Source organism: Meriones unguiculatus, chromosome 14, assembly GCF_030254825.1.
Source record: "Meriones unguiculatus strain TT.TT164.6M chromosome 14, Bangor_MerUng_6.1, whole genome shotgun sequence".
NCBI classification, from domain to species: Eukaryota; Metazoa; Chordata; class Mammalia; order Rodentia; family Muridae; genus Meriones; species Meriones unguiculatus.
Genome location: NC_083361.1, coordinates 60,777,132 through 60,799,933, shown reverse-complemented (window position 1 = coordinate 60,799,933; position 22,802 = coordinate 60,777,132). Strand labels below are relative to the sequence as shown.

Sequence of the window (22,802 nt, the reverse complement as noted above, 5' to 3'; positions counted from 1 at the left end):
TCACACCCACACACCCACACATGAAAACACAACAACAGCAAAAACCAAAAGCAAATCCATGGAGTCTGTTTTATGTTGGCAACTACTCCTTAACATGCAGCCCGCTGTGGGGTGTGGTTGATATACTTAGCGTCACTTATTTTGAGAAAACTGTTTTACCCTCTCCCAAATAGCTTCTTAGGTGGGGATTGGACTTCCCCTTGTTTGTGCTGGGACTTGGTGACTTTCACTGTGCATGTCTTGTGTAGTATGTCACAGTCTCTAAGTTCATATGTGCATCAAATAAGGTAACACAGACTCTAAAAGACCTGATAAATAGGGTTAGAGAGAAGAGGAGGAGGTCCTCCCCTCTCAGGAGACTAGGGAAAGGGCATAGGGGGAGAAGAGGGAGGAGGACTGGGGGGGGGGGGAGACAAGGGAGGGGGGTGCAGAGGGGATACAAAGTGAATAAATTGTAAAAAAATAAATTAAATTAAAAAGACAATCATTGAATAATTCCCTTATATGTACCTATTTTTTTATTCTGTTGATCAGAATAAACATTTTTAAATGTTAAGAATTGTAGCTGGTTGTGATTTCTATGGAATTTTTGTTATATCATTTTTCTCAGATGTTTTACTTCTGTTGTGTTGTTTCTATGATGAATTTCTGGAGGATGTGACTTGTACCCTAATAGCACCTGTCACATTGAGTGTCCTCCATACATTTATTGGAAGCTTTGGATTTTTCTTTCTACATAATCGCATCCCCACCGCAGATTTGAGAAAACTGGGATATAACCAGATGACATAACACTGGTCCAACAGTAAGGTAGCCTGTAGCAAAGTGGAATTTAAACTCAAAGACTCTGTCTCCAGAGCTCAAGGACTCAATCTGTAGCGCTGGAGAGACTAAGTGCATACTGGAAGAATCTCTTGCCTGTGGTGATGGGCAGTAGGGATGGACTGCATAGATCCACATTCTAATCTTCAGCAGGCTAATAGCCATGTGAACCCTGATTTATAGGGATGTTTGACTGCTCTTTCCACTACTAGTACACCTTCTCTTAAAATGAGATGGTGATAGACAGAAGAGCACTGATCTTTGCTTTCAGAAAGTGCTTCCCTAACCCTAGGCTCTCAGCCTTGTTCCTCAGCCAGATGTGGCAGTGTTAGTGCTACATAGGTCACAATGCCATGATAACACTCATTCACATCAAATGGACATTACTGAAGCGTTTGACCCATGATAAATAGGCTCATTTCTCCGAATTTGATGTTTATCGGCTCTCTGATTAATCTAACCTGTTATATCTCAAATCACGTTGGCATTTGCAGTGTGACTACACATGTCTGTACAGGCACCCTCACCCACACTCCCAACTGCATGTGTGACACATGTCCTAGGCATTTCATCAGGATGAGTCTCTGTGGCTTGTTCCAGTACGGGTATGTTGTCAGTTCTTCTGGATATGCACTGGACTTTCATTTTGACAATGGTGTTCCTTTCCCTCCATTTTAATGTTACATTGCAGCAATTAAATGCAATCCAACTCCAAATAAGTACACTTTGTCATTCAAAGCATAGATAGAGATGGGAGTTGGGGGATGGCTCCATCAGCAGACTGCTAGCTGTACAAGCATGAGGAACTGACTTCAGGAGGATGCCTGGACCTCATTAGCAGGCTGATACATCAGTGGATTCCAGGTTCAGGGAGAGATACTGTCTTAAATAAACTAGGCACAGAGTTGTTGAGGAAGACATCTGACATCAACCTCTGGCTCCTCTACATATGTTCACACATGTGAAGCACACACACATACACACACATTTGCTTTAGGTACTCTTTTATCATCTTTGATGTCACATCAAATACCTATTACCTTTCTGAGTACAGGAAATACTCGGTGATCCTCCAATTAGAGAAGGATACATAGTTCCCACTTGCTGCTCTAGCAAATATCTTAGCTTTGATGTCCCTAGAGAGGAATAAGTAGTCTTTTAATGAAGCTTAGGCTCAACCTGATAATCCCATCCTTTAGTTTTCTATTACTGCCGATTTACAAACTCTTAAATATGTTTCTTTAAAAAAATCACCTTTTGCGATATTAATGTTTCACTTCTCATTAAAGAACAGAGAGCCAGTTTTCCCAATCACTTTCTGTTGTGTATGCCCTTACACAGTGAGAAGGCTCATGTCCTCTCCTTATGGTCTGTTTTGCAGAACTCACCCCCTCTTTCCCGGTAGAGACACACTCTGATGAGGAGTAGACTTCTTGATTCTTCATCCAGTTATGGATCTGGATAAACCATCCGTCTGGGGGTCATTAAAACAGCGGACCAGACCCTTACTGATCAACCTGAGCAAGAAGAAGGCTAAAAAGACACCAAGTAAACCCTTGGATTTAAGGGTGCAACATCAACTGGACCGGCGCCTCAGCCTCTCGGTGCCTGACCTCCTGGAGGCGGAGGCCTTGGTTCCCGAGGGTCGACCTTACTCAGGGCCACAGTCGTCCTACACCTCGGTACCCAACAGCCTGTCTACTGCAGGCATCGTTCCCAAGAGCAGCAGCAGCTCCCTGAAGCAGTCTGAGGAAGAACTGGACTGGAGCCAGGAGGAAGCAAGCCATGTCCCCTGGGCAGACACCGACTCTGAAGAGATCTATGCTTCTCCTGCAGAGGAGTGGCTGGCAGCCAGCCAGAATGGCCTGGAACTGCACAAACCGCCTCTTGGAGCAGATGCTACTGAAGAGCCAGAGGTAAGGCCTGGGCACTTCCCAGCTTTTTGATTTTTTTTTTTAATGTTTTTAAGGTGCATTCATTGTCCTTGGGAAAATTGGGTAGGAACTGTGGTTATCCTTACGAGAATTTAAATTAATGTACTATTGATTGCACTGGTGTTCCCGTTTGTTTTAGGGCTGACCTCTACATATTTAAAAGCTAGCAGAGAAGAACCTTCTAGGACTGTTTGAGGCTTCAGAAGCTCTAGTGGACAAGGTTTCTTTGTTTCACCTCCTGGCAAAAAAGAACTGAGCATGTAACTTTAACCTTTTGTCACCCTGCCCCCTCCTATTTCTTCCTCTTCCTTTTCTTTTTCCTTTTCCTCTGACCTTCAGTAAGTTACCTTTTTCACACTGAGGAAAAGATTGTCTATAAATGAAAGCAATATTGCCTTCTCGCTACTATTACTAGCTCATTCAGACTTACAGACAATGGAAACACACTGTGTTTTTTTCTAGACCTTGTAGAATGGTGGTTCTCAACCTGTGGGTCATGCCCTCTTTGGAGGCCAAGTGACTTTTTTATGCAGACCTCACATCAGGCATCATGCATTATTAATTTATCTTTACATTACACTTAATAATAGTAGCAAAATTACAGTCATGAAGTAGCAACAAAAATAATTTTATGGTTATGGGGGTCACCACACTATGAGAAACTGTATTAAAGGGTCGCAATTATATTAAAGGGTCATAGCATTAGCAAGGCTGAGAACCACTGTTGTAGATAAAGTATGCAGATTGCCTTTTAGATGGTGTGGATGTTTGTCTTTGACCACCAGAGCCCAAAGGGTACTCTTTCCTCCTGTTGTATAGGTCTATGTAAACTTATGTATACTAGGTTTTGTGAATTTCCCTTAATTTTCTGAAAAAAAAAAAAAAAAGATGTTAGAAATCAGTAATCAAACTTTTATTGTTCGAGCACTGTTGTATATGTAGGAAAACATTTAATTGGGGGAGGGCTTACAGGGTCATAAGTTTAGTCCATTATTATCATGGTGGAAAGCATGGCAGCATGCAAAACAGATATGGTGCTAGAGAAGGAGATGAGAGTTCCACATCTTGATCCCAAGGCAACAAGAGGAAGACTATCTTCCACACTAGGCAGAGCTTGAGCATAATATATCTCAGAGCCCACCCCCACTGTGACACAGTTTCTCCACTGTAAGGCCACACCTAATAATAAGGCCATACCTAATAGTGCCACTCGCCATGGGCCAAGCATCCCCAAGTCGATGGGGGGCCCACCCATTCAACCTACTACAAACCTCTCCCTCACCCCCATAATCTTGTACCCGTAACATAATGCAAATTGCATCTAGTCCAACTTCAAACATCCCCCTCCTCTATCAGTCTCAATGTTAGAAGTCCAAAGTTGAAAGTCTTTTTTCAGAGTCATGCAATCTCTTAACTATAATCTCTTATAAATCAAAATTAAAAAATAGATCACATACTTCCATCTTATAATGGCATAGGATCTTTATTACCGTCCCAAATATAGGGAAGGGAACACAATGAGAAAATTCTAGACCAAAGCAAGACTGAAAACTAGCTGGACAAACTCATACTCCATGTCTGATGTCAAATCTCTTTTCAGATCTCCAACTTTTTACATATTTGTTGACTGCAACACTGGTCTTTCTTTTGGGATGGTTCCATTCCCAGTTAGTAGCTTTCCTTGACAGATATCACAAGACTCAGGCATCTCCAACATCGTGGGGTCTCCAAGGCGACTTCAACTTCACAGTTTCATGCAATGGCCTCTCTGGGCCTCCATGCAGGGACACCCCTGCCACACATCTGGCCTCAGCCACTTTTCTTTTAGAAATTCCGTAACTCCTTCATCTATTCTTCAGTCTAAAGTAAGAGTCAGTTGGCCGAAGCTGATAAATTCTGCTGCTTTCTGGGGCTGGAACATGGCACCCTTCCTCAATTATATCTTCACCAACTTTCTGTTTTACATGGTTTTCTTTGCTGCTTGTGCTGGTCAGTCCTGGAGCTTGAGTTGGAGACCATGCTGACCTTGAGCTCAGAGGTCTGTAGGCCTCTGTCTCTAGAGCTATGGGATTAAAGGTGTGTACTACCACACCTGGACCTATGATTTTCTTTAATTCCTTTAGACAAGATGGAAGCTTCTGTGGGTGGGATCTTGCCCTGAGTTCACCACGCTTTTAATTCCATTTAATAGATTTCATCTGATTATTCCATTAAACACATGATTTAGCTTCTTGGTGTCCCTTTAGTCCTTGAACCATACATTTTCCATTTTTTTCTGGCTCAGCTTGCTCCATTTTACCAAAATTCTCTACATAAAAATGAACCACAGGACAGAGTCTATGCTATACTGTTTTGAGATTTCCTTTGGCAATGCAATTAATCTCAATTTCTTCACTTTAGCTTCAGACAGCCTTTTCTGACAAGCACAAAAAGCAGCACATTTTTCACCAAAATATCATAAGAACTATCTCTACAAAACATAAAAAACTACTTCTCCAGTGAAACCTCTAGCCAGGTCCCCACAGTTCAAACCACTCTCAACACCACTATCTTCCATGCTTTTCCCAGTATGGATGATTAAAAAGCTCTTAAAGCATTCCACTGCTTTCTTAATCCAAAGTCTCCAGATGCATATTCTTCCAAACAAAGGTGTGACTAGGCTTATCACTGAAATACACCACTTCCTCTTACTGACTTTGTCTTAGTTTGGGTTTCATTACTGTGAAGAAACACCATGATCATGGCAAGTCTTATAAAGGAAGAGATTTAATTGGGGCTGGCTTACAGGTTCAGAGGTTTAGTCCATTGTGAGCATGGTGGGAAGCTCATGCTCAGACATGCTGCTGGAGAAGGAACTGAGAGTTCTACATCTCGATCAATGGGCAACAAGAAGGAGACTGTTCTCTGTGTTGGTTTTGTCAAAACTTCATTGTTTCAGGAAGGCTAACTGGCCTGTGTAATTATTGGAAGAAGAGATTAAATTTTTCCACCAAATTTCTAACTCTTAATCCTGATTTCAATGATCGCTTTAATCAGTTCACTTGGATATTTTTGTTTGTTTAAATTACTCTTAATTAAATACTTAAAGAAATGCTCAATGTCCTTTGTCATCAGGGAGATGAAAATCAAAACAACCCTGAGATTTCACCTTACACCCATCAGAATGGCTAAGATAAAAAAACACAAGTGACAACACATGCTGGAGAGGATGTGGAGAAAGGACCCATCTCCATTGCTGGTGGGAATGTAAACTTGTACAAACACTCTGGAAATCAATCCAGTGCTTTCTCAGACAATTAGGAATAGCACTTCCTCAAGATCCAGCTATACCACTCCTAGGCATATATCCAAAATACATTCAAGTACACAATAAGGACATTTGCTCAACCATGTTTGTAGCAGCTTTATTCGTAATAACCAGAACCTGGAAACAGCTCAGATGTCCCTCAGTTGAGGAATGGATACAGAAATTCTGGTACATTTACACACTTAAAAACAAGGAAATCATAAAATTTGCAGGCAAATGGTGGGATCTAGAAAAGATCATCCTGAGTGAGGTATCCCAGAAACAGAAAAACACATACAGTATATACTCACTTATAAGTGGATATTAGACCTATACTATAGGAGAAACATACTAAAATCTGTGCACCTAAAGAAGTTAAGCAAGAAGGAGGACCCTGGGTAAGATGATCAATCCTCACTCAGGAAGACAAATAGGATGGACATTGGAAGAAGGAGAAAAAAGGAAACAGGACAGGAGTCTACCACAGAGGGCCTCTGAAAGACTCTACCTAGCAGTGTATCAAAGCAGATGCTGGGACTCTTAAAAAAACTTTGGGCAGAGTGCAGGGAATCTTATGAAAGAAGTGAGATATAGTGGGACCTAGAGAGGACAGGAGCTCCACAAGGAGAGCAACAGAACCAAAATATCTGGGCACAGGGTTTTTTTCTGAGACTGATAGTCCAATCAAGGACCATTCATGGATATAACCTAGAACCCTGCTCAGATTTAGCCCATTGGCAGCTCAGTATCCAAGTGGGTTTCTTCGTAAGGGGAACAGGGACTGTCTCTGACATGAACTCAGTGGCCTGCTCTTTGACAACCCCTCCTCGAGGGGGGAGCAGCCTTGCTAGGCCACAGAGAAAGACAACACAGCTAGTCCTGATGAGACCTGATAGACTAGGGTCAGATCAAAAGGGAGGAAGACCTCCCCTATCAGTGGACTTGGAGAGGGGAATGGGAGGAGATGAGGGAGGGAGGGTGGGATTGGGAGGAAATGAGGGAGAGGGATACAGCTGGGATACAAAGTGAAAAATGTAATTAATATAAAAAAATTAATTAAAAAATAAATTACTCTTAGATACTGAAGTAGGTTCCAATGTTGAAGTAAAGGGATCATTTTTATGAATTACAAATTAATCATACAGTTGTATAAAAATTGATTCTTCAGCCTAAGCATTTGTGTTTACTTTTAGATGAAAATCTGTCAATCGTGCAATGTGTCTAGATGTCTGTGGGTAAAGGACACTAGGAATGGGGAAATACTCTGACCATGTTCTTTGGATGTTACTACTCATTAATGGGCTTGGATATTTTTATTTTGACTTTAACACTTACGATGCATTATTTTCATGATATTTAATATTTTTAAATTTGAAATATGTTTCCATTTTACAAAAGGTAAATGAGGTAGATTGACTAAGCTTGGTCCATATGTGAAAGTAAACCTGTTGATTATATCTTGACAGTCATCCTTATTATCTTTGCATCCCTCTGCATTGAGTCGATTTCCTGGCTTGGATATGCTAACAATTCCAAATTAGAAAGACATTCAAGCTACGGGTACTTAACTACTGTTTCAGCCTTCCAGTAGTCTTTGTTGAATAAATATAAATATTTGTGTAGACCAAGCATTGTGAAAGATGTTATTGGAAACGGAAGAGCTAGTGTGTGCTGTTCACAATGCCCCAGTCTTCCCTGGTCCCCTCTGGATAAGATGGGTCATTTCCACTCCCTGCGAGTTCATGGTTTATCAATTGGAAAAAAAGAGTTTATCCTTCATTCTTCTCCATAAATGCTCATTGATTTGAAGAGTGCACATGGCTTCAAGAGGAATGTCCAATCTGTCCTTTCCTGACAGTCTTGTCCTTTGCCCGCAACTGCATATGTTCAACCACATTTAATTAAAAAAAAATCATTGATAGCAATTGACCCAGGTTAATAGAGTTTTATTTGTGGGTTTGTAAAAATTGCTTAATAGCATTTATTAGTTAAATACAAAATAGAGTTCATGGTGATTTTTTTTCTATAATTATATAGTGTACTCTTGTAACATTGCTTTTATTTATAGTCATGCTTCATTCTCCTCGATTCTATTCCTTTTCTCTTTTTACCCACGTTTTAGGTGGCAAATATATATTACATGTTAATATACACTTTATATATTTTAATGTATTTTTAGATGCCAAATTTGAGAGAATGTATTCTAAATTTACTATTTTAAAAGATGTTAGCTGCAAGTGTGGAAAGGAATAAGAAAGTGGAGATGTTACAGTTTAAATCCGTCAACAACTGGTAATCTGAATTTATTAATTTTGCTTTATTTAATGACAATGGAAATCCTGCTAAATTTGTGTCATCAGAGACTTGACATCAGCTATTGGTCTCCTGGATCTGACTCATTTTGTTGTTGTTTGTTTTTCTTTCATTTTCATAAATGGCACACAGATGTCAATAACTTTCATGGAATAGGGGCAAACTACTGAGGATGCCACTGGTTGTCACGTGACCAGCCTCGTATACAAGGACAGATAAAGATTTTCAAGGATCCTTGGTTAGGGTGTTTGGCTTGTAAGTTCTCAGAGGGAGGTGGTAGACGCTGTAGTCTGAAGGAAAACACCATGTGCACGTCTTCCTTGTTTGGCCTCTCTCAGAACCTGTATCCTTGTGAGAGTACCTCAAATAACCATCATGGCTGAATTCTCCAGCCACTTTCCAGAACCACCAGTGTCAGCACACGAAGAGAACTGTGTGCTTAGTCAGAACATAAAAAGAGAATACAAAGTGTATGTGGTGGAGGGGCGGGAGTGATAAAAATGAATGGAATGGAAGATGGGTTGTGAGAGCACGTGAGACAGGTAGCAGCAGGAAAATTAGCACAAGTACCCAGAGCAGCAACAGCACCAAATGGGAGTAAAGAGGCTTCCTAGGGGAGGGTCTGGAGAAGAGGATTCCATTAAGCTCTTTTGGATCCTCAGAATCATGGGTGTTGAGAGCCCCTGGAAACATGGCCCCAAGTTGTGTGGCTGGAAGTCATTGTCTTCATTGCAGGCAGTCCCAACATTCTCTCTGCTAGCTCAAGCCCAGGTTGTTAGGGTTGAATTGTTCTTCTTTCTCATTCTGGGAAGTGCTTTTCTTCCATCTCTTGTATATTTCCTCTTCCTTACCCATGTAATCTCTTCTTCATAATCTCAGGTAAAAGTTCTTTCCTTTATGTTTTTTTTTTCCACCTCTTCACCCAATGTGCTCATCCTGCTTCATTTTCATAGCGAGCATGCTTTTATTACTTTACTGACAAGCATCTTCCATATGCTTTGGGTAGGAATCAGTACAGAGAGGAAGGGATTAGTACAGGAAGAGGAGGTAGATAAAAAAAGAATATTAGAGCCTGGCCTGGCTGTTCCTATGTAAATGTGTCACTGACTTGAAGTCAACAGGCTGGGAAACTATGGTATTAACTACCTGGTGGCCATGTGACTCTAAAGACTGACTTCTAATGAAGCGTCATAATGCTGAGGTACAAATACTGAATAGCAGGGTTGTTTCCTCAATATCCTCCATGAATTCTGCCACATGGTACATCCTTCCTTCAAAGATTATTTGGCAGTTGGAGTTGTAAACACTAGCTTTGGCAGTACTATGGTAAGTTATCGATGCTTCCTGTTCAGATATTTCCAGAAGACCTGCCTTACAACCATAGAGCATCAGTTCAGTGACCACAGAGAAACAATATGAAAGCCACGGAGGGGAAGAAACAGCCCGTAGCTTGCAAAATGAAGCAAAATGCCTCAAGCTCACTATGCTTCAGTTCTGTAGTTACCATTTTGTTTGATCTCAATATGGTGTCAATGAGGCTGGGATATAAGGCATGTTCTAGGGGTCTTAATGGGTATGATCTCCTTCATCTCCATCTTTGTGTACCATCCATGGGTGATGTACTTGGCACTAGGGACATAGCAGCCCACAACACAAAGCTACTTTCCTTATGGAGTTTCTATGATTAGTCCACAGATGATTTAGGAAGTGATAAGTGCCATGGAGAAACATTAAATGGAAAACATCCTTGAGAGCACTGTGCAGAGATATTAGGAAGAATAGTCAGGAACAACATCTGAGTAATCAATCTTCTGTTTACAATTTCTACCAGCATTATTTGGGGCGTTTGGGATTAAGCAGGCAATATTCTGGGCAAATGAACAAAAACTGCGTTATATTTCTAACCCTGAAAAGACACTCAAGATAGCAAGCTCTCTCTCTCTCTCTCTCTCTCTCTCTCTCTCTCTCTCTCTCTCTCTCTCTCTCTCTGTGTGTGTGTGTGTGTGTGTGTGTGTGTGTATGTGTGTCTGTGTGTGTGTGTGTATAGTGTGATTCTGGAGAAGCATTTCTGGACATGGAAACAGCAACCATGATGCTCCTAAAACTGCAGGGTGCCAGGGACTATGTGTTCATTTCACAAAGAGCATGTGGAGGACATGAAGAGGGAGCAATGAAGAAGTAGGAGAGAATTAAGGAGACTCGGGAATCAGAGACATTACAGAAGTTAGTTTTCCACTCTGTAGGATGACTATTAGACTTCAGTGATGGCCTGGTGACCTCAGTGTGCCAGATAGATGCAAATGAAACTGAGGCTCAATGCCATTCCTCTCACAGGGCAAATGAGCCAGCAGTCAGTGGTGTGTCGGGCATGATCCTCACAAATGCTTCAGCCAGTGAGGCTAAGGTTAGGTGATGGTTTGCCTAGGACAGGTGTTCTGAGAAAACCTGATGGCCCATGAATAGGAGGGAATATCAAGTCCTAAGGCTTCACCCTCATCCATTCAAATACTTTTTCATGAGAACAGTGACTGTTGGTGAGAATTAGGGGAAGGGACTTGGGTTACTAGGCACCTTCAATTAAAAATAAATGTCAGGATGGGGAAGTAGCTCCTAGGTACAAAACACACTCGTGTCATAGCATGAGGACTTGAGTTTCAACCCCTAGAGTGCACTTAGGAGCCTCACATAGCTCTAGACACTGTAATTATCCCGTGTTCCTACAGACAATGGGAAACAAAAATAGAAAAATCGCTTCAAATGCACAAAGCAGCTAGCCTGGTACAAACAGTGCAAAACCAACAATAGAGACCCTGTCTCAAATGAAGCAGAAGGCAAGGATGTACTCCCAAGGTTGTTCTCTGCCCTTCTCATGATTGTCTTGCACATACCCACATCTATACTTGTATATATGGATGCATCTATGCTCACTCACATCACCACATACACACAGATATAAATAACATATTTCCTATTGTCACATAAATTTATGAAGTATAATATAGTAACTCCATACAGACACACAATTTTATTAACCAAAATGGGATAAAAGTGTTTCATCTTTAATGAACATTTTGGTTCTATACCTTCCAAAGATATCTGCTATAATAATAATAATAATAATAATAATAATAATAATAAACTAGCATAGTAACTCTAAGGACTTCTGTAACGTCTGTATCTGCATTCTCTCATTGGAATGCATTAATTTATAAGGAATTTACCTAGTACAGTGTCATTCATTAAATATCTTGTGAATTAATTTTTTTCTTAAAGCCTACAGGGTAAGTCTTTGCCTTTGCCCTTTGGGGAATGTCTTCATGTTTGGATATTTAAGCAAAAAAAAAAAAAAAAAAAGTCACAAATAGCAGAAGTGGGTTTGAGTCTAGGTCTTCTCAACTCATCCTTTACTGAAGGGTCTGAGTCTAGGTCGTGCTGAGTCAGATCCTTGTTTATTGGTGTTTCTGCTCCCCAACATGTCTGGTGAGGTGACTGCTATCAATACTTTTGATACAGTTGCAGTCTGGTGAAGAGGATGTGCTTGAAGTCCCCCTAAAGGCCTAACTCTCTTGCTTCTTGCTAGGGACACTTAGCCTCCTGGCTCTAGCTTCTTCATTGTAAACTGTGATGTGGTGACAAGCTTTGGACTCCTTAGTAGAAGATGATAGTGTGGTTCTGAATTGTGAAGTGATGAGCAACTATAAAGGGATGGATTGTTCTGTTAGCAGGTCTTTTGCAAAGAAGCATGCAAGAATTTATGGAAGGTAATTTGCAAATATTTACTTGTAGTTCAAGAAGTGCCTGGGAACTGGCCAAGCACTTCTATCAGGAATTGGTCAGTTTATTTTTTTCCTACAAATGTCAAAAATTAATAGAAAGACTTAGAACTGTGTTTGACTTTCTGGACAAAAACGTTATCTGCCTCAACTCCCGTCTGATGTTACAACATGGAGGGCACAGAAATGAGTAAGAGGAGCTGGAAATGAATTTTGTTTAAACAGAACAGAATGATGGCTGAGTGTTGTAATGGGCTGTAGTTTGCGGAGTACAATTTTATATCATCACAGGCATGTCTGTGCACATATACCTAATATGTTGAATGCTAAGTCAGATGGTATTCTGCAGTCTTGTTTTTGGAACAATCTCGGAGGTGAGAGAAAGCTAAAGCTAGATGTTGACAGTGTGGCTAAAAACCTCCTGATAGCTCGTGCACAGTGGGAAATGGAAAGGATAGGTTGATGTGTTGATTTGGCTCAGTTGCCTTCTCTTTATTCTGTCACTGTTCCCAGTGACTGCTTCATGGCCTATCTGGCCTGTCTGGCCGCCATATTCCTGTTGTTTATGTTCTTACTCCTTTTGTCTCATAGATGTTTGCATTTGCTCCTCTGTTCTTAAATATTCATAGTGTTGAAGGCCTAAAGCGGGTAACAGAATTTAAATCACATAATATTCAGGTCTATACTCATAGGCGTCCATGGTGTAGTTTTAAAAATGAAACAATTGATCTCATCCAGCGTTGCCCCTTACTGTCAGCTTTTCTGCGTGTGCTTATATGTTTTGTCCGACTGAAATCAGGCACCCAGGAAACACACACTTTGTTTTCATTCCTGAGTATACTGCATGACAAGGTCCTCTGACAGCCACATGGAAGGTGACATTCCTACCAGATTACATTGAGTGTATAGAAAAGAAAAGTTCATTTACTCACACTGACACTTTGCTTTTAAGATCCTTAGTGACAGGATTTGTATGTGTGCATGTGTGTGTGCGTGTGTGTGTGCAGGCTCGTGTGTATTTGCACATGTGAGAGTGCATTCACGTTCATGTCCATGGAGTTGCATGTGTGTAAGTTTGTGCATGTTTCTACATGTGTGTAATCGTCACAGGTCAGCCTCTGGGTGACCAGCTTGATTGCTGAGAGGTGGTCTCTCAGCGGCATGGGGTCAACCAAATAGGCCAGGCTGCTTTTCGGCAAGCTTCAGAGAATACAAGACACCCAGCTCCTTACATGGGATCTGGCAATCAGACTCAGGTTTTCCCACTTGCTCAGCAAGCACTTCACTGGCAGAGCCATTTCTCTGGCCCCGGGAGATGTGTTTGTGCGTATACATACATACATACATACATACATACATACATATATACACACGTCCATCTTAATCCTACCTACACCCATCTGGATTTTAATTAATTTTTGTTCTGTCAAATTGGGGATTCATATCTAAAGGGGACACAATACTAAATTATATATGTTAAGTATAAAATATAAATGCAGTATTGCTTTGTATGAGAGATGAAAACCTTCACATATACATTATATGAGATAATAGGTCTTAATAAATTTGGTGAAATTTATTAAATTTTATAATGTTCAAAAGTATCCATTCCTTTCCTGAGTATGTGCTTAAAACGATTTGTCTAAAATAAAACTAATGCTCAGTTTGTACTAATTCCTGTCATTCAAACTAATTCATCAGCTTGTACACTCATACGATAGACTGTTATTTGTAATGGGGATGGGAATTTGGGTACTTTCAAAGGCACTGTGCAAAGGGAAAGATGCCGTAAGTTGACATACTGTATGATTCTTTTTGGCAAGTTAATCTATAAATGATAAAATTGCATGATGGAACTAGATCATTGGGTGAGAGTTAAGAGAAAGGTTTTATCATGGTGGGATAGAATGAAAGAGTTTTCTGAGTACCAGAGTTGTTGTGTACACTAACCATAGAGCAGTTGTTCAAATCTACACCTGTTTAAAGCCACGCCACTCACAGCAACATGGTAATCTTGCTGTGTGATAACGTGACTTGTGATTAATTTAAGCAAACCCATCATACTTGATCATTCTTTTCCCCTTTTGCTTGATTATTTTTATTGAGAACATAAACACCAATGTCGAATTGACATCAGCCATTCCTTTTGACATAACTGTAACTGTGCTCCTTTTACAAAGACACAGAGCCAGAAGCCATAAATCGAGTCATTAGGTTTACAGAGGACGTAAGAACATTGTGGATTCTGCCCAGTGGATAATTCTCTGGGTTCTGTGCGAGAGTGCATGAGAATAGTGTAAGTTATGTGTCTCCCAGCTGCTGTAACTTGTCCTCTTGTGCATATGGAATGCTTTCCTGTTCTTATGGTAATCATTTTCCTTCCTCCCTGTGTATATATGGTGTGTGACAGTTACAGTGGCTGTGGGAACCATAACTTTAAGTTCTGTGACTTCTGTGAGTAAAACCAGCCATAATGTTGAATTAATGTCGTTGCTCACATAGAATTTCCCTGTTGCTATAAGTGGGAAACTTGCAGTGTATTTAAATAAAGGCTTGGCATTTACTTTTCAATACTGTATAAATTATGGGCACATATGTAGACTAATTTCATCATTTAAGTAGTATTACTACTAAACAGAGTAAGGCTAAGGTTGGAGATTATAGACACACTACCGTGCTTTGGTATAATGTGGTTTAGCCATCCATCCATTTTAAAAGGGAAGATGAGGCGCTGGGGAGATGACTCAACAATTAAAAGCATTTGCTGATCCTTCAAAGGACCCAAGTTCAGCACACTACCTTAAATAACTCCAGTTCCAAGAGATCCGACATCCTTTTCTGGCCTCCAAAGGCAGCAGACAAGCACATGGTACGTGTTTACACATGTAGGTAACACACACACAAACATGCACACACACATTAAATAGATAGATAGATGATAGAGAGATGATAAACAGATGATAGATGGTAGGTAAATACTAACAATAAAAGGGAGATAGAAGGCCACCCTGACCCTTGACTAATAACTAACTGAAATTGTGATCCCAGACCTGGCAGCTTTGTAGGACTACATTCAAACAGGATTGGTCCCCTAGAACATTTATTCATTTAATAAAACAAAATAGTAGTGGACACCTTCTAGGCTGCAGATCATCAGAGAGCGCTGGTTATTGACGGTTCTGGGTGCTGAAACATCAGTATGGGTATAGTAAATCAGACAGGAAATGAATGTATGGAACTTGATAATGGGCACTATAAAATACATGCAAGCAATCCTTTGACATCAAGAAAGTTGAGTAAGAATCTAATTGTTGATGGCCGTGCCTATCTTGCCTGAATGTCATTCAGAAACATCCAGTCACCGTGAACCTGAAGGAGAGGTTTTCTGGCACTGGCCTGACCTGTTGCTGCACTCTCATCTGTCTTTAGACTGGGCCCCACAAGGAGGGTTAGGACACCTTTTAATGCCAGGACAGTGATGGTACTTGTGGGGGTAGTGGGGTTAGAAAATGAAGTGTCTTAGCTCTAGAGAGAACTCAGAGCTCAGAAGTTTTCCCTCCCTCCTTCCTGGGCAAGCTCATATGGATTGAGCATGATGTCTTCATGATATGGCGACATTGGACCTAGTGTTGGTGAGGATAGAGAAAAGTTTGAGAATAGTGGCATCTAAGAGTCCGAAGGCTACTGTTCTTCCCAGCTGAAAGCTTACTAGTATTCAGGCTCATTTCTGTATGTTACCAAATCTAGAGATGCTGTGCCAGAGAGCCTCTGCTTGTTTGAAACTATTCATCCACTGTTATGGTGGAAGAAAAATGGCTCTCTCTTTCTGGAACTGTCCCAAGGTTTGGGGGACTATGTCTTAGAGAGGAAGGATGCTTAACATGTCCCCAGTGGAAAGACTCATGTCATCTGTGCCTCCAAATATAGTCTGCATATTAGTGTTGTATGGTCTAAGCAATCTCTTAAGGCCTCCTGCTCGTCCCCACACTGATGTTGGAGTCACCCAGCCTTCATTAGAGCCAGAAGTGTTATCTTTGTTCATATGAGTAATTATCCAAGCTGATGTTTCAGCCAAATGGCAACATGCTCAGATTTCCAGGAGAGGGGCGCGTGCACCTTGTCCTCTCCCTCTGTGCTTCCCTGCAGGTATCACCCTCTCACTCTGCTCCTTAAGTCTGCAAAACCCTCAGCTTTCCTAGATGTTCCCTCACCTGCTCCTGTACTACCAGACCAAGTAGGCTGCTGGGCCTCATACTTACTGTTGACAGATGTATATGGGAGTATATCCATACTAGAACCAGCTGTCATACCATAAAGTCATTCACTGAGAATTCCTTGTTACTAGTTGCACCGGCGATTAGACAGTTGTGAGACCCATGATGTCTAGTTGGAGAAAGGTTTCCCAGATCACATGTTGAAAGACTTCCTTATTTGTGGACGTGCTGGATTCTTTGCAGCACAGGTGACTTTGGTGGTTGCAGGCCAGGCAGTCCTCCCTGGGAAGGGACTTGGCTATGTGTTCTCCTGGTCTTCTCCACAGCGATTAAAGCTGCATGTGTGGATATACTCATAATCTAGCGCCTTAACCATGCTCTAATCAGTGACTTGGGTCTCGGAGGCCATGGCCTGACTGACACGCCTTCTTGCCACCTCTTCTTGTTCACCTCTTCTTGCCACACGGCTAGCAAAGCCTCCCACATGGCTGAAACCAGGCATGCAAATATCTGATTTCCAAAGGGTTTGTGGCAGGATATCATCACAGTCAATATTCATTTGCTTTCCTAAAGCAGGATTTTCTTTACTCTTACAGAAGACACGTGGCAATGGGGATGTGAATGCTTCTACGACATCTCAGCATTTTGAAGAACAATCCGTGAGTGGCATTTCTTACAAACTAACACTGATGTCAGCATTACCCTCTGTTTGTACTTACCGGCTTCTTCTTTAAAGTATATGGAAAGCTGCCCACCCTAGAAACAGGTCTGGCAACTTCTAGCTGGAAGAAATTAATTCAGGTTTATTGATTGGTTAGCCTGGAATAGATTTGTCTAAAAATATATAGTCACTCTGCAGCTGAGTTTGGTAGGAAAGAGACAAAGCCTTTTGAGGCCCTCTGAAACTTTGCAAAGAAGCTTGTCAAGGACGCCTGCAGCCACACGATCAATTGATTGAGTGCCTAATGAATGAATAATAAACCATTCCATATGTCCTCTTTGAAGAAAGGCAGAAATCTGAACTGATTCAAACATTGCATAGGATTCATACAATTCGTAGTTTAGTAAAAAACAGACTTGGGTTTGTCACTGTGGCCCATCAAAGTTAATAAATTCCTGGGGAGGGAAGTGACGGAGCTTATGGGAGGGAAGAGCAGAAGGGTAAATGGAGACACGGAGGGTAGATACTGAAGAGTCAAAGTGAAATGTGCGGAAGCCAGAGAGCACAGAGCCGAGACAGCCAAGTGTGGACCTGGGAACACGACCGGTGAAGACACAAGTGCCTGGAGAATGGGAAGGCTGAGGCTGAGGAAGGTGAAATTGCAGTCCATGTGTAGGAGGACTACCAGAGTTGGTGAGGCTTGGTGGGAATGTAGGCAAGAAGTGGGAGAGATCCACCTCTGAGGCGGCTATGTCGACAAACCTTGGTGGCAGCCAGCTCCGTCCTCCTCTCTTCATGCTATTTCTTCTCCAGGGCTCTGTCCTTATTTTTAAACTAGTTTATTCCCCATCCCCTTGGGTGTGTATATATATGTACGTATGCACGCATGTATACCTCTGCTTGTGGGTACTCTGGCCTATTATGCATACAAAGGCTAGAGGAAGGCATCCTTTCCATCACTTTCCACTTGTTCCTTTGAGGCAGAGCCTTTCCCTGAATCAAGACCCCCATTTTCTCTGCTAAGCTGGAAGCCACCCAGCCCTCATAATCCCCTTGTGCTCCACCTCCCTACGAGTAGGAGTTGCAGATGTGCATAGAATGTTTTTGGTTTACTATGTGGGTGCTGGGAATGGAACCCCAGGAAAGTTCATCTCTGAATTCAGATAAAATCATGAGGAAATAATGCAGTAATAACCATGTCATCAAAGCATGTGATAGCAGGGCTCCATACTTGACCACTGGGGCTATTGTCTTTCCTGACTAGAATAGGCAGTGCTTCTGCTCGGGCCCACATTTCACTCACTCAGATGCCATTTTCTTCTGTGCAGACTCTTGGAGAAGCTGGTGATTGCCTTAGTCACCTCCCCAGCCCCTTCGCATACCTCCTCACCATACACCTGAAGGAAGGCCGCAACCTCGTGGTTCGGGATCGCTGCGGTAAGGTTGGTCTGTTGTGCGCTTGCTCACTAGCTTTAAAGGCTCTCCCTGTGCCCTGGTATGGAAGTTTGAGTCAACCGTTGTCTCACACTGTTTGGAGAGGAGCTCAACTCTCACTCTGGACCTCCAGCCTGAGACTCTTCCAAGTACATTTTCTATGAGTTATTTAAAAAGTGATAAATGCTGGTATCCTTTTAAAAAGAAGTAATAGTAACATCATGTAAAGCTATTTTAGAATGAAATCGCCATGATAATTTATATTTTGCACATATCAATGATCCAGAAAAAAAAAGTCACTTGCTTTTACTACTTTAGTGAAAGGAGTAAATGGATTTCTAAGATGAGGTCAATGGATGCACTGATTGATGCAAATAGCCTTTAGACTTCTTCCCTCCTTGAGGTCACCCACAAAATCCCCCTAAAACTATTACCTATTTGTCTTTTCTTTGCTTGCCTTTTGTACACATCTCTATACATTTCCATAAATATGTGTGTATATATATATATATTTAAATTAATTTGAGATCACAATACCCATATCGTTATACAGTAAGCTTTGCTTTTTTACTTTACAACACATCTTCAAGACAGACCACAGTTTTCTCTGCAAATATATTTCCTCTCTTTAAACTCAACATGGTGCTGTGTGTCCTTTGCACGTTTGTGTCTCTGAAGAGGCAACCTCAGAACTTCTTGCCACACTTAGCTGAACCATTATGCCATGACTAACCTCTGTCCCCCTCTCTCCTCTACATATTCTTCTTACCCTGTGGTATTCACCATTCTACTCTCAACTTCTCTGAGGCTCTACATATAAATGAGAACATAAAGCATTAGCTTTTCTGAGCCTGGCTTATTTCACTTAATGTCGTTTCTGTCTGTGTGTCCTTGGGCCCCCACTTATGGATGCCATCTTTGTTCACTGTGGCCTGCCCTCAGTGAGGAGGACTGAGACATGCAGCTGGGCAGGGTGAGCAGGTAGTGCCTGTCAGGTTCTTCCCACTCTGCTTCTGGCCAGCTCCTGCCATCTGCCATTTAACGCCTTCGTTTCTGGCTTACTCCCCACGCTGTTTATTCCTGTTTGTCCACACATGCTTTGCTGGTCCTTGTGTATCATCAGTATTCAAGGGAGTGTCAGTCCATCCTCTGCTATGTGTGGAAGTCAGCTTCTACTTCTCATATCTGCCGCTTCTAAGTCAGGAGCACGAGTGTCTCGCCTGCCACACAGACTCTCCTATTCACCCTACCTCTGCCCCAGAAACCTTCCTACTAATCTCCACACTGCATGTATGTGTGCTGCCAATTCTTCCACACATCTGCTCTCACCTCTCTGGCTTCTGCATGTCAAAACTGTGCGAAATATATCTTTTCTTATTAATAAAAATTTCTCCGTCTCTTTCTCTCTCTCTTTTCTTTCATATGTCGTTTTCAAAACAGAGGATATTACATCGTATTTGTTAGCAAATAGATTATTGTTTATTCAATACCATAATTCCTTATCTATCACTTGAGTCTCTTGTGTTCTATATCTTACATAAGCACATTCATGTCTATATATCCATTTCATGCCAATTTAATGAGAAGGATCTTCATACCGGAGATAACATCTGAGTGATGTGATCATTAATCAATATAAAGTGATCACTGATAGATGACCTGGTGTTTTAGTGACTGTTTCTGTCAAATAAAATAAAATAAAATAAAGACTACTATCAAGTTCTTTTTGTGACAACTTCCTCAGATTTTAAGAACATTCTGGAGAGATTGTATTTAACTTTGAGAGCTGGTACACTCATGCACATGTGGGTTTGAGCACACACATACACCCTCACATACTATTTATCTATCTGTCTGTCTGTCTATATATCTATCATCTTTATATATGTATATCTATATATCATCTCTATATCTGCCTTTAATTTTTTTTTTCTTAATTCCCTTTCTTCCAAGTCTGGAACTTTGAAGTTAGTCCTAGGCCCTGGGTTTCTTTTTGCGAGACAGCTGCCCCCTTTTCTGATCTTTTAAATTCTCTATTATGACCATGAGGTATCTGGCCATCCCATTCTTAGTGCATCATTCTAGTACAATCATTGCATATCCCTATAGGTTAGCCAGTATACGTGAGTGATAATTAACCCATTGTCACATGAGAGATAGAACGGAACACTGAGGTTCATATGTGCTATGATGCTCCTTTGATGTTTTAATTGTTTATAGCCATGTATTTGTGGGGCATTATGTTTAGGTATGTACAAATATAGGTAATCATTAGATCTGGGCAGTTGGCTTATACATCACCTTAAACACTTCTCAGCTTGTCATTGTGAGAACATTCACTATCTTCCATCTGAAACACGTTATGTATTACTGTTGGTTATAGTCACTCTACTGGACAACACAAGCCCAGAACTTATTGCCCTGCCTAGCTGAACCATTATGCCCGTGACTAACCTCTTCCCCCTCTTTCTTCCCCATATTCTTCTTGTCCCTGAGTATCCAAGATTCTGCTCTCAACTTCTCTGATATTCTACACATAAATGAGAACATAAAGCATTTGCTTTTCTGAGCCTGGCTTATTTCCCTTAACATCGTGTTCTTCTGGCTCATTTCTTTATTATTGTACAGTGTATAGTCATTATTCACAAGAGAGTTGTATTTGTATTTTCTTTTCCTTAAATAGAATAATAAATTTAATTTTTAATTTGAAAATCCAAATGCATCTAATTGTTCAGTTATTAGCTTTCAGTTACGATGGGGGCTTTCCAAAGTATTTGGATGTCTTAGTTACCCCCTCAGCTCAAGGGGACAGCTATGCTGTTAATTCCAATGCGTAGCTTCCATTTTGTAGGGTTTGGTGATAGAAGTTATGATTGACGAATCATTCTCTGTTACCAAAAAGTTCAGCATTTTCTTAGAATCGTTACAAAATCCTGTTTATGAAGCTTTCTGACAAGAGATATGTTGGCGAACAGTTCATATACACAGGCCCACTGGTAAGTATATTAGGCTTCTCGCATGGGTGACAGCCATTCAACTTATGTCAATAGAGTAGGAAGACACCTGTAAAGAACAATAAACGATTGAACATGGCTCTACTAAAACTGCACCAATACGAACAAAACAAACACAAATTAGACACTGGGCTGTACTGAAGCCAGGGGCTAAATTTTGCTGACTTCTGTCTAGAATGTTATGACCTAGTTTTTGGATTCATCCTCTAAAAACCTGATTTTAATAACACAGTGGCTGCAGCCACTATGAGAATAAGAGAAATGTATTGTTAAGTAATCATCCAGATTTGAAGTTCATACTTTTAATAGAACTATCTAGGCAGCATCTCGGTAAAAAGACAAAATAACGCATCAATATCTGGAGATATTAGGCAGCCCATAGCCATGTCTTGGGTATTCCTCCTGGCCGTGGGATGAACATTAAGTTTCTGGAGAAAACTGCATCAGGAAAGTACAAAGGGGTCTTGACTGACCCACAGGAAACAGAGAGAGGAGCCTCCCAGGCACTCCAGTGCCTCTGTTGGCCAGGGTGGGAAATGCACCTTGCTGATGTGGAGTCCTCTGCTTCTGGGGTATTTGTGTGAAGTTTGCTAACACACAGAGTTGTCATGTGTTCTTTGGGATGACTCCAATACGGCACTGTGGTTCAGAATGCTGAGCAGGCTTGGCACTGTTGTCCTGCTAAGGGCAGGGTAGGCAGCTGCTGCCCAGGACCAGCTCATCTGTTGCTTGTTTGTATTCTTGTGGCAGTCTCTCTCTCCCTGTGTCCCTCTTCCCTTTCCCCTCCCCTCTCCCTTTCCCTCCTCCTCTCCCTCTTCTCTCTCCTTCTTCCTGCTCTCTTCCTCTTTCCCTCCACTTTCCCATTCCTCCCTTCTCCTTCCATTCCTTCCTCCCCTTCCTCTATTGCTCTCTTCTTGTCTTCCTCCCTCATAAACATGAATATATACATGTGAGCAAATATGGTTTTAAGAACAGTGTCATGTGATGCCAAAGCCTTAATTACATAGTTCTAGAAATGTGGGGGACGCATACCAAAGATTAACTTGGCGGAGCTCTTTCTAGTACAGAATTTTTTTTTTTTTTTTTTTTTTTTTTTTTTTTTTGGTTTCTAACATGACCGTCTGACCACACCATACTCCATACTAGCCCCAGCCATGGGCATTTCTTTCTTTTCCATTCTTGTCAGGCAGCTTGCTTGCTGCAGCGTGAGCCTGAGATGCTGTGCCTTGTTTGTGCATGGCCCTGAGCTCACTCTTTTAGGGGAGACGTCACGGCTGCTTCCCACTCAGTAATTGCCTGTTTGTCTGAACCCCTGCCTCCTTTCTTTGTTTAGTTTTCACCTTTTAAAAAA

General features: G+C 41.3%; 1 protein-coding gene across 2 annotated transcripts in view; it reads left to right on the top strand.

The window, feature by feature from the left end:
- Nucleotides 1-22,802, top strand: part of Mctp2 (multiple C2 and transmembrane domain containing 2) — a 238,291-nt gene that overhangs the window by 54,271 nt on the left and 161,218 nt on the right. For both annotated transcript variants that reach the window (XM_060367331.1, XM_060367332.1), the window contains 3 exons: nt 2,204-2,738; nt 16,939-17,001; nt 18,332-18,440. In XM_060367331.1, the coding sequence (XP_060223314.1) occupies nt 2,274-2,738; nt 16,939-17,001; nt 18,332-18,440 (637 nt within the window). In that variant the 5' untranslated portion in view covers nt 2,204-2,273. The remainder of the gene's footprint in view (nt 1-2,203; nt 2,739-16,938; nt 17,002-18,331; nt 18,441-22,802) is intronic.